This window comes from Rutilus rutilus (assembly GCF_951802725.1).
Source record: "Rutilus rutilus genome assembly, chromosome: 19".
In the NCBI taxonomy this organism is placed as follows: domain Eukaryota; kingdom Metazoa; phylum Chordata; class Actinopteri; order Cypriniformes; family Leuciscidae; genus Rutilus; species Rutilus rutilus.
Genome location: NC_140232.1, coordinates 35,957,585 through 35,970,876, shown reverse-complemented (window position 1 = coordinate 35,970,876; position 13,292 = coordinate 35,957,585). Strand labels below are relative to the sequence as shown.

The following is a 13,292-nucleotide window of genomic DNA, read 5'->3' as shown; positions in this document are numbered from 1 at the left end:
ACCCGAGTTTGGTGTTTCTAGGTGGCTGGGTCCCGGAGTTATAGCCGTTCAAAGTTGGGGCCCTTTTTCTGGTTTGAAAATGTCCAAAACCTGGAGTGGGTCGGGACTTCCAGGGCCCCAGAGGCTCTGAACGCAAGCCGAGGAAGGTTCACCTTTCTCAGCCATGGTCAGATCGCCCCGCGCTCCTGGAAGTAGGAGACATGGGTCTCCACCAGAACGGATGAATGGGAATTTGGTTTTTCGCAAATATCTCAAATTACACGGCGTCCCCGAGACCCGCCACGCTCGTGTTTGGCCGAGGGTCCCCATGGAGAATTCAGAGTCTGTGAATGTGGTGAAACTGCTGGAATAAACAAGCCGCATGAACAACTCGTGTTTCTGTCACTGTTTGTCATGCGTGTCTACCAGAACAGGAGTCAAGGCGGTTTCTATAAAAGCAGCTTAAAAAATAAAAATAAAAAACACCCAGCATTTGTTAGTTTTTTTTGAGAGGACAGCAGAATAGAAAGTTGTGTTGGCAGGAAAAATAATATACAGACAATAAACAGTCTGTCTCTCTCTAAACACACACAACTCAAATACATTTTTCAGAAACAAGCCTCAAACACTGTTGTGTGAATGAACGGCCAGAACACATTAAAAGTTTCTGTTTTCTGTGAGAAACGGTGTGTTAGCGGCCCCTTAAGTTAATAACTAATAATCTTTACAACGGAAGTGAATCAATCAAAACTAACTTTAGCTGGACAATAACTTTATTCTAGATCTGCTGTAAAGTCAAGTCATCTTCATTTATATAGCACTTTTAACAATGTAGATTGTTCCAAAGCTGCTTTACAGTGATAATAGGAGATTAAAGTAACAGAGATTGTTTAGGCTTTACAGCAGCTCTCGGCCTTCACAGGGGAGAGACTAGTTGACATTTCAGGACTGCGCTGTCGTTATGGGAAGTGTTCCCGGTTCCGGCTGACCTAATCTATGCAGCCTAACATTGAATTATAGAAGTCTATAATGTGTTATGTGAATGCTAGGTCAAAGAGATGTGTCTTTAATCTGGCTTTGAACTGACAGAGTGTGTCTGCTTCCCGGACAATAGTAGGAAGACTGTTCCAAAGTTTTGGTGCTAAATAGGAGAAGGATCTACCGCCAGCAGTCGACTTTGATATTCTAGGTATTATCAACTGGCCGGAATTTTGAGATCGCAACAGACGTGAAGGAGTATAATGCGTTAAGAGCTCGCTCAAGCACTGCAGAGCTAAACCATTTAGTGCTTTGTAAGTAATCAGCAATATTTCAAAATGTATAGGATGTTTAATAGGGAGCCAGTGCTTGACCGAACCGGGCTAATATGGTCATACTTCCTGGTTCTGGTAAGAACTCGAGCTGCTGCGTTTTGGAACAGCTGTAGTTTGTTTATTAAGCGTGCAGGGCAACCACCCAGTAGAGCATTACAATAATCTAGTCTTGAGCTCATGAACGCATGAACTAATTGTTCCGTAGATTTATTTTTAAGATGGAAAAATGCGGTTTTACAGATACTAGACACATGACTAAAGCCAAAACAATCTCTGTTACTGTAATTTCCTATTATCACTGTAAAGCTGCTTTGAAACAGCCAATAATGTTAAAAGCGCTGTATAAATGAAGGTGACTTGACAAGGCCGAGATGAATCTCACACGTCATATTACAAAAGCTGCTGAGAATCGGTTTAAAGCGTCACAGTCCTATTACTGTTTCCCTGAGAAAGACCTTAAACCTTCCCAGAGCGAGACACACGTGACCCGAGGCCCGTCTGCCAAGAGCCCGGGCTCAGTGCCCAAAGCCTCTGCTGAACAACAAGCTATTGATGCGAGCGGGAGACGCATGAAGCCGGACGGAGGAGAACAGGAGACGCAGGGAAGAGAGAGGATCTGCTGTACTGCAGACGTTTGAGTTCAGCAGAATTTAAGCGCATCACTGCATTTTGCCTCGTCAGCGATTCAGCCAATCACATTAGACGACTGCCATGATAAAGATTACAGGCATCAGTGCGGATCAATACGCTTCCGAGAAGAGCCTTCGTTTCTGCGGTCAGCAAGAGAGCACTTCTTCATTCAGCTGAAGCCCTGGAACAGACACGCTCATAAACAGGCCTGAACGTGTTCATATAAACAGGCCTGAACGTGTTAATGTTCATATAAACAGGCCTGAACGTGTTAATGTTTATATGAACATTATAAACAGGCCTGAACGTGTTAATGTTCATATAAACAGGCCTGAACGTGTTAATGTTTATATGAACATTATAAACAGGCCTGAACGTGTGTTAGTGTTCATATAAACAGGCCTGAACGTGTTAATGTTCATATAAACAGGCCTGAACGTGTTCGTGTTCATATAAACAGGCCTGAACATGTGTTAGTGTTCATATAAACAGGCCTGAACGTGTTAATGTTCATATGAACAGGCCTGAACGTGTGTTAGTGTTCATATAAACAGGCCTGAACGTGTTAATGTTCATATAAACAGGCCTGAACGTGTTCGTGTTCATATAAACAGGCCTGAACGTGTTAATGTTCATATGAACAGGCCTGAACGTGTGTTAGTGTTCATATAAACAGGCCTGAACGTGTTAATGTTCATATAAACAGGCCTGAACGTGTTCGTGTTCATATAAACAGGCCTGAACGTGTTAATGTTCATATAAACAGGCCTGAACGTGTTCGTGTTCATATAAACAGGCCTGAACGTGTGTTAATGTTCATATAAACAGGCCTGAATGTGTGTTAGTGTTCATATAAACAGGCCTGAACGTGTTAATGTTCATATAAACAGGCCTGAACGTGTTCGTGTTCATATAAACAGGCCTGAACGTGTTCATGTTCATATAAACAGGCCTGAACGTGTTCGTGTTCATATAAACAGGCCTGAACGTGTGTTAATGTTCATATAAACAGGCCTGAACGTGTTCGTGTTCATATAAACAGGCCTGAACGTGTTCATGTTCATATAAACAGGCCTGAACGTGTTCATGTTCATATGAACAGGCCTGAACGTGTGTTAATGTTCATATAAACAGGCCTGAACGTGTTCGTGTTCATATAAACAGGCCTGAACGTGTTAATGTTCATATAAACAGGCCTGAACGTGTTCGTGTTCATATAAACAGGCCTGAACGTGTTAATGTTCATATAAACAGGCCTGAACGTGTTCGTGTTCATATAAACAGGCCTGAACGTGTTCGTGTTCATATAAACAGGCCTGAACGTGTGTTAGTGTTCATATAAACGGGCCTGAACGTGTGTTAGTGTTCATATAAACAGGCCTGAACGTGTTAATGTTCATATAAACAGGCCTGAACGTGTTCGTGTTCATATAAACAGGCCTGAACGTGTTAATGTTCATATAAACAGGCCTGAACGTGTTCGTGTTCATATAAACAGGCCTGAACGTGTTCGTGTTCATATAAACAGGCCTGAACGTGTTAATGTTCATATAAACAGGCCTGAACGTGTTAATGTTCATATAAACAGGCCTGAACGTGTTCATGTTCATATAAACAGGCCTGAACGTGTTAATGTTCATATAAACAGGCCTGAACGTGTTCGTGTTCATATAAACAGGCCTGAACGTGTTCGTGTTCATATAAACAGGCCTGAACGTGTGTTAGTGTTCATAGTTTGTTTATTAAGCGTGCAGGGCAACCACCCAGTAGAGCATTACAATAATCTAGTCTTGAGCTCATGAACGCATGAACTAATTGTTCCGTAGATTTATTTTTAAGATGGAAAAATGCGGTTTTACAGATACTAGACACATGACTAAAGCCAAAACAATCTCTGTTACTGTAATTTCCTATTATCACTGTAAAGCTGTGTGTTCATATAAACAGGCCTGAACGTGTGTTAGTGTTCATATAAACAGGCCTGAACGTGTTCGTGTTCATATAAACAGGCCTGAACGTGTGTTAGTGTTCATATAAATGGGCCTGAACGTGTTAATGTTCATATAAACAGGCCTGAACGTGTTAATGTTCATATAAACAGGCCTGAACGTGTTCGTGTTCATATAAACAGGCCTTAACGTGTGTTAGTGTTCATATAAACAGGCCTGAACGTGTTCATGTTCATATAAACAGGCCTGAACGTGTTCGTGTTCATATAAACAGGCCTGAACGTGTGTTAATGTTCATATAAACAGGCCTGAACGTGTTCGTGTTCATATAAACAGGCCTGAACGTGTTCATGTTCATATAAACAGGCCTGAACGTGTTCATGTTCATATGAACAGGCCTGAACGTGTGTTAATGTTCATATAAACAGGCCTGAACGTGTTCGTGTTCATATAAACAGGCCTGAACGTGTTAATGTTCATATAAACAGGCCTGAACGTGTTCGTGTTCATATAAACAGGCCTGAACGTGTTAATGTTCATATAAACAGGCCTGAACGTGTTCGTGTTCATATAAACAGGCCTGAACGTGTTCGTGTTCATATAAACAGGCCTGAACGTGTGTTAGTGTTCATATAAACGGGCCTGAACGTGTGTTAGTGTTCATATAAACAGGCCTGAACGTGTTAATGTTCATATAAACAGGCCTGAACGTGTTCGTGTTCATATAAACAGGCCTGAACGTGTTCGTGTTCATATAAACAGGCCTGAACGTGTTAATGTTCATATAAACAGGCCTGAACGTGTTAATGTTCATATAAACAGGCCTGAACGTGTTCATGTTCATATAAACAGGCCTGAACGTGTTAATGTTCATATAAACAGGCCTGAACGTGTTCGTGTTCATATAAACAGGCCTGAACGTGTTAATGTTCATATAAACAGGCCTGAACGTGTTCGTGTTCATATAAACAGGCCTGAACGTGTGTTAGTGTTCATAGTTTGTTTATTAAGCGTGCAGGGCAACCACCCAGTAGAGCATTACAATAATCTAGTCTTGAGCTCATGAACGCATGAACTAATTGTTCCGTAGATTTATTTTTAAGATGGAAAAATGCGGTTTTACAGATACTAGACACATGACTAAAGCCAAAACAATCTCTGTTACTGTAATTTCCTATTATCACTGTAAAGCTGTGTGTTCATATAAACAGGCCTGAACGTGTGTTAGTGTTCATATAAACAGGCCTGAACGTGTGTTAGTGTTCATATAAACAGGCCTGAACGTGTTCGTGTTCATATAAACAGGCCTGAACGTGTGTTAGTGTTCATATAAATGGGCCTGAACGTGTTAATGTTCATATAAACAGGCCTGAACGTGTTAATGTTCATATAAACAGGCCTGAACGTGTTCGTGTTCATATAAACAGGCCTGAACGTGTGTTAGTGTTCATATAAACAGGCCTGAACGTGTTCATGTTCATATAAACAGGCCTGAACGTGTTCGTGTTCATATAAACAGGCCTGAACGTGTGTTAATGTTCATATAAACAGGCCTGAACGTGTTCGTGTTCATATAAACAGGCCTGAACGTGTTCATGTTCATATAAACAGGCCTGAACGTGTTCATGTTCATATGAACAGGCCTGAACGTGTGTTAATGTTCATATAAACAGGCCTGAACGTGTTCGTGTTCATATAAACAGGCCTGAACGTGTTAATGTTCATATAAACAGGCCTGAACGTGTTCGTGTTCATATAAACAGGCCTGAACGTGTTAATGTTCATATAAACAGGCCTGAACGTGTTCGTGTTCATATAAACAGGCCTGAACGTGTTCGTGTTCATATAAACAGGCCTGAACGTGTGTTAGTGTTCATATAAACGGGCCTGAACGTGTGTTAGTGTTCATATAAACAGGCCTGAACGTGTTAATGTTCATATAAACAGGCCTGAACGTGTTCGTGTTCATATAAACAGGCCTGAACGTGTTAATGTTCATATAAACAGGCCTGAACGTGTTCGTGTTCATATAAACAGGCCTGAACGTGTTCGTGTTCATATAAACAGGCCTGAACGTGTTAATGTTCATATAAACAGGCCTGAACGTGTTAATGTTCATATAAACAGGCCTGAACGTGTTCATGTTCATATAAACAGGCCTGAACGTGTTAATGTTCATATAAACAGGCCTGAACGTGTTCGTGTTCATATAAACAGGCCTGAACGTGTTAATGTTCATATAAACAGGCCTGAACGTGTTCGTGTTCATATAAACAGGCCTGAACGTGTTAATGTTCATATAAACAGGCCTGAACGTGTTCGTGTTCATATAAACAGGCCTGAACGTGTTCGTGTTCATATAAACAGGCCTGAACGTGTTAATGTTCATATAAACAGGCCTGAACGTGTTAATGTTCATATAAACAGGCCTGAACGTGTTCATGTTCATATAAACAGGCCTGAACGTGTTAATGTTCATATAAACAGGCCTGAACGTGTTCGTGTTCATATAAACAGGCCTGAACGTGTTAATGTTCATATAAACAGGCCTGAACGTGTTCGTGTTCATATAAACAGGCCTGAACGTGTGTTAGTGTTCATAGTTTGTTTATTAAGCGTGCAGGGCAACCACCCAGTAGAGCATTACAATAATCTAGTCTTGAGCTCATGAACGCATGAACTAATTGTTCCGTAGATTTATTTTTAAGATGGAAAAATGCGGTTTTACAGATACTAGACACATGACTAAAGCCAAAACAATCTCTGTTACTGTAATTTCCTATTATCACTGTAAAGCTGTGTGTTCATATAAACAGGCCTGAACGTGTGTTAGTGTTCATATAAACAGGCCTGAACGTGTGTTAGTGTTCATATAAACAGGCCTGAACGTGTTCGTGTTCATATAAACAGGCCTGAACGTGTGTTAGTGTTCATATAAATGGGCCTGAACGTGTTAATGTTCATATAAACAGGCCTGAACGTGTTAATGTTCATATAAACAGGCCTGAACGTGTTCGTGTTCATATAAACAGGCCTGAACGTGTGTTAGTGTTCATATAAACAGGCCTGAACGTGTTCATGTTCATATAAACAGGCCTGAACGTGTTCGTGTTCATATAAACAGGCCTGAACGTGTGTTAATGTTCATATAAACAGGCCTGAACGTGTTCGTGTTCATATAAACAGGCCTGAACGTGTTCATGTTCATATAAACAGGCCTGAACGTGTTCATGTTCATATGAACAGGCCTGAACGTGTGTTAATGTTCATATAAACAGGCCTGAACGTGTTCGTGTTCATATAAACAGGCCTGAACGTGTTAATGTTCATATAAACAGGCCTGAACGTGTTCGTGTTCATATAAACAGGCCTGAACGTGTTAATGTTCATATAAACAGGCCTGAACGTGTTCGTGTTCATATAAACAGGCCTGAACGTGTTCGTGTTCATATAAACGGGCCTGAACGTGTGTTAGTGTTCATATAAACGGGCCTGAACGTGTGTTAGTGTTCATATAAACAGGCCTGAACGTGTTAATGTTCATATAAACAGGCCTGAACGTGTTCGTGTTCATATAAACAGGCCTGAACGTGTTAATGTTCATATAAACAGGCCTGAACGTGTTCGTGTTCATATAAACAGGCCTGAACGTGTTCGTGTTCATATAAACAGGCCTGAACGTGTTAATGTTCATATAAACAGGCCTGAACGTGTTAATGTTCATATAAACAGGCCTGAACGTGTTCATGTTCATATAAACAGGCCTGAACGTGTTAATGTTCATATAAACAGGCCTGAACGTGTTCGTGTTCATATAAACAGGCCTGAACGTGTTAATGTTCATATAAACAGGCCTGAACGTGTTCGTGTTCATATAAACAGGCCTGAACGTGTGTTAGTGTTCATAGTTTGTTTATTAAGCGTGCAGGGCAACCACCCAGTAGAGCATTACAATAATCTAGTCTTGAGCTCATGAACGCATGAACTAATTGTTCCGTAGATTTATTTTTAAGATGGAAAAATGCGGTTTTACAGATACTAGACACATGACTAAAGCCAAAACAATCTCTGTTACTGTAATTTCCTATTATCACTGTAAAGCTGTGTGTTCATATAAACAGGCCTGAACGTGTGTTAGTGTTCATATAAACAGGCCTGAACGTGTTCGTGTTCATATAAACAGGCCTGAACGTGTGTTAGTGTTCATATAAATGGGCCTGAACGTGTTAATGTTCATATAAACAGGCCTGAACGTGTTAATGTTCATATAAACAGGCCTGAACGTGTTCGTGTTCATATAAACAGGCCTGAACGTGTGTTAGTGTTCATATAAACAGGCCTGAACGTGTTAATGTTCATATAAACAGGCCTGAACGTGTTCGTGTTCATATAAACAGGCCTGAACGTGTGTTAGTGTTCATATAAACGGGCCTGAACGTGTTAATGTTTATATGAACATTATAAACAGGCCTGAACGTGTTCGTGTTCATATAAACAGGCCTGAACGTGTGTTAAGGCCATTGCACACTGAGTCCGAAATTCGCATCCGAAATTTTCGCACGTAAAAAAAAAAAAATCGACCTCACATTATGTCAATCACGCTTGCACACTGACCTACGAAACTTTCGTCCGTAAAAAAAAAATCGGATTGGGTTCGATTTTCTGCGTTTTTCGCATCCACAGCCATTGTTTTGAGAGGTTTTTTTTTTAATTCAGAGCCACCGTACAAGCGAACGACAAAATCCAGAATGACGTCTGACAAGTTGATACACTTCGTCTCGCAGCACAAGTACTGTATGAAAAACAAAATGCGGATTACAAAGACACTGAATAAAATATAACCTGTATAAAGCTGTTCTGTCTGCCCAGCGCTTCTGCCGGCCGCGCGCGCGCGTGCGTGCGTGTGTGTGTGTCCGTCCATAGACATACTGTCAGTCTCTGTTCAGGATCGATTGGTTCACGGAAATTGGTGGTCTTCTTTTTAATATGTGGCCCCAGTATCGCTAGCAAAGCATCAAACTGTTCCACTGACATTCTGAGGTAAATTTTGAATCGTTTGGGATAATCTCGCAACTCCTTGATAAGGAGGTGAAACTCTCCTTCCTCTCGGCGCAATCTCAGGATTGGATGGAGCCGATGGACCCAATATTTCCTCTTTCTTTTTTTCTTTTAAGAAGAAAGAGTGCAACAAATTCATCCTCACTGCTTGACAAACCTTTTTGTATTTTTTACGTTTTTTTCCGCAAAGGCTTAATAAATACGCATCGGACTCAGTGTGCAAGGTTTCTGTGCGTGACGAATTTTAAGGCTGACGAACACGAAAAAACGCATACGAAAATTTCGGACTCAGTGTGCAATGGCCTTTAGTGTTCATATAATCAGGCCTGAACATGTGTTCGTGTTCATATAAACAGGCCTGAACATGTGTTAGTGTTCATATAAACGGGCCTGAACGTGTTAATGTTTATATGAACATTATAAACAGGCCTGAACGTGTTCGTGTTCGGCGGTGGAACAAGTTGCACAGTGGGAAACGGGATAAATCCGGTGATTCTCCATCCGCTCCCGCAGAGCCTTTGCTCAGCAGGAATGACCTGAGCTCAAGGACGAGTGTGTATCCGTACACAATAACAAACAATCATTCATCTTTAACCCTATAATGAGCTTCAGGATGTTCCACTCAAACTGGGCCTGACATGATGTCAGCTAAGGCCAGATCTTACACAAGAGTCTCAATGACTCCGTGAAGCCTGTAAAGGGATTACTCCGCTAAAGAGCTTCTGCTAACAGCGCTAGCGGCTCAGGGCGACGGCTTCTGCTAACAGCGCTAGCGGCTCAGTGCTGGATCTTCACTCTTACCTCCACCGAAGCTGAGCTCCTTCAGCAAGATCTCCTCCTTCGACGTGTCCAACACAAACTCCTCAAACGACGGTGTGGCCGAAGCCTGGAAGGTCTTCAGGGACTCTGTGGCTTTCTGGATCCTGCCAGAAACAAACACAATGAAGGCCATTCACATCCAATTAACATTACAATGGCATCAACAGTTTCAGGGCGTTTCCAGCAGCAGAAATGATTTCATGACACTTCTTTACTTACGAGACTGATAGTATCAGAACACTATAACCCTGTGTAAATGAGTCTCAGAGGAACAGTGCTGCTCATTCTCTGCTCTAGGAGAATCATGTAAATCAACAGCAGGATTTATTACTGTGAAGCTGCTTTCAAACAATTGGTTTTGTATAAAGGGCTACAGAAATAAACGAGAATGACATTGAGTCCATCTGGACCAGGCCACAGTTCGGGTTCGATACGCTACAGGGCTCCAGACTGCCAACAAATACTCGTATTTTGTGACCATTTTCCCCAGCGTTGCGACCAAAATTAGATATCGACAACCACAACGTTGCCCAGCATCGAAAGGCAAACAAAACGAAAGCGGAACGAAACCGCACTTCTCATTTGTGCTTCACGGGCCGTTATAAACCACGGATATCGGATCAAACAGCGCTGACGTGAAAACCAGTAGAAACATTGTGCTATGAATGAACAAGTTATAAAAGTCCACAAATCAGCAACATTCACCATGGATTTACTGTAGTGACACTGACTGTAACTGTGGTATTGTGACAGAAATGGGCAAACGTTTACAAGCACTACACATCTGTTTCCAGCACTTAACATCATGTTTAGGCTAAACGTTATTTTTAATGTTATGATGATCAAAAGATTGTCCCCATTTATAAAACAAAGTTTCAAGATGTAGGAAATCTCACACTAAATCAATTTTTTTTAAATATTAAATTACCATTGTAAACGTGTTAGTCTGAAGCCCTGTGAACTTAAAATAAAACTGCATGTTGTAATATCTGTATGTTAAGTCTATTTATTACCAAGGCATTTGTCAGTAATACAGTCAAAATGGGGGGAAATGTGAATAACTGCATTACAGGCTAATTTAAGGTGTGTAAACATGTTCAGTCCGCGTTCTTAGCAAACACAGCTAGCCTGGAGCCCTGTGCTACGTAACATCACAGCGGGAAATCATGACTAAGGGTTTGTGGGAAAGTGAAAGTCAAAGCTGCTTAGTGGACTAATAGAGATCAGTTATCAGGATTACAGTGAACGTACAGTGAACCTTGTGGTTTAAATCTAGAAACAAGCCGGTGGACAAAGATTAGGGATTACAGGCACGCGGCGAACGGCTCGTTGCGTCACTAAACGGCTTCAGTCGGCAGAGAGCAGTGTGTGAGAAACCGACGTCCTGCACACACACCTGACGTGCAGCAGTTTGGCCGTCTGGACGAAGCAGGACTGATCGGTCTCCTTCAGCACCTCCTGAGCGTATCCCACAAGGCCACTGTTCTCCAGCATGCCCTGGTACTCCTCCACCTGGGCCCGGAGCCGGTCCACTCGCAGGGTTCTGGCCTGTTCCACGCACCGCAGCATCTCCGTCCTGCGCTCCTGCAGCGTCTCGAAGAGCCGCTCGAAGTGTTCGTTCGCCCGCCGCTCCGCCAGCTGCCCGTTCTCCTGCGCTCACCAGAACACCGTCACACATCAGCGTGCAGCAACACACACACACACACACACACACACGGAGAGGGGTGCAGCAACACACACACACACACACACACACACACACACACGGAGAGGGGTGCAGCAACACACACACACACACACACACGGAGAGGGGTGCAGCAACACACACACACACACACGGAGAGGGGTGCAGCAACACACACACACACGGAGAGGGGTGCAGCAACACACACACGGAGGGGTGCAACAACACACACACACACACACACGGAGAGGGGTGCAACAACACACACACACACACACGGAGAGGGGTGCAACAACACACACACACACACACGGAGAGGGGTGCAACAACACACACACACACACGGAGAGGGGTGCAACAACACACACACACACACACGGAGAGGGGTGCAACAACACACACACACACGGAGAGGGGTGCAACAACACACACACACACACACACACGGAGAGGGGTGCAACAACACACACACACACGGAGAGGGGTGCAACAACACACACACACAGAGAGGGGTGCAACAACACACACACACACGGAGAGGGGTGCAACAACACACACACACACACGGAGAGGAGTGTGTGATATGGGGAAAATATAATATCAAAGTAATAAAACAATAATGAACATGTCACATGATTGAGGGATCATAAATCAGCTCAGCTAAACGAGAATCAACCAATCAGGATCAAGCAGGAACAGGCCTCTTACCTCTGTGTGATTGATCATCACTTCCAGGTCAGAAATCTGAGTCCTCACTTGCTCTTCTTTGCTAATTAAGTAATGGATACTCTTCGACAGCTTCTCCTGTTGACAGAGTAAAGCCCAGTAGAACACAGTGGAAAACTCGATTTCCGGCCAGTGTGAGAAACATAACCCCGCTTCTGTGAGACGCCGGACAGAACATCATAAGATGGAGATGATCACATTACACCATGGATGAGCCACGGCTCGTTTACAGTCGTCTGATATTCCTGACCTCTTAATCACGGGCCCTCGCAGGCACATCTATTCACCAGAATTCACCCCTGCAATTCGCTTATCAAACAGGGAGGGGAGTGGAAGACGCAAAGCTGTTTATCTTGAACAGCATATACAAGCACTTAGATAAACCAAAATCACATGCAAGGCTTCTGTTTGCAGATTCAGCACCTCCTGATTTTGCAGATTTTTCATCAGCTTTTAATACAGTACAACCATATATTTTAATTAATAAGCTGTTAAGTGATTTCAACCTGCCTCATCAACTTGTTTCATGGATTTTAGATTTTTTAACCGCCAGAGAACAGAGGGTAGCAGTAAATGGCAATCTATCAGATCCCTTACTGCTCTCTACAGGACTACCTCAAGGGTGTGTCCTTTCACCCCTTTTCTTTATTATGTATACAAATGATTGTAGAAGTACCCAGGAGAACAGCTACCTGGTTAAATTTTCCGATGACACTGTGTTGCTGTCATTTTTACAAAGTCCAGCATCGGATCATGGAAATGCTCTAAATGAATTCATCTCATGGTGTGATAACCATTGTTTAGAACTAAATGTATCTAAAACTAAAGAAATAATTATTGACTTCAGGAGAAATCGAGATAGTGTTTTTGAGAGCACTATACATAATGCAAAGGTTGAAATTGTCTCCTCATATAAATATTTGGGCACTGTCTTTGATGAACATCTTAGATTTGATCTTAACAGCGCTACCATCGCAAAGAAAGGGCAACAGAGAATTCACCTTCTTCGTAAATTAAATACTTTCTCCGTTTCGCCGGTCATTCTGTGCAGATTTTATCAGTCTTTTATTGAGAGTCTTTTAAATTTTTCTTTTATCTGCTGGTTTCATAATTTGAGCATCAAAGACAGGAATA

General features: G+C 42.3%; 1 protein-coding gene across 4 annotated transcripts in view; it reads right to left on the bottom strand.

Annotated features, from left to right (window-relative positions):
* Window positions 1-13,292, bottom strand: part of trim36 (tripartite motif containing 36) — a 40,785-nt gene that overhangs the window by 9,322 nt on the left and 18,171 nt on the right. For all 4 annotated transcript variants that reach the window (XM_084390512.1, XM_084390513.1, XM_084390515.1 and 1 more), the window contains 3 exons: window positions 12,141-12,236; window positions 11,145-11,398; window positions 9,731-9,852 (listed from right to left, as the gene is read on the bottom strand). In XM_084390512.1, the coding sequence (XP_084246638.1) occupies window positions 9,731-9,852; window positions 11,145-11,398; window positions 12,141-12,236 (472 nt within the window). The remainder of the gene's footprint in view (window positions 1-9,730; window positions 9,853-11,144; window positions 11,399-12,140; window positions 12,237-13,292) is intronic.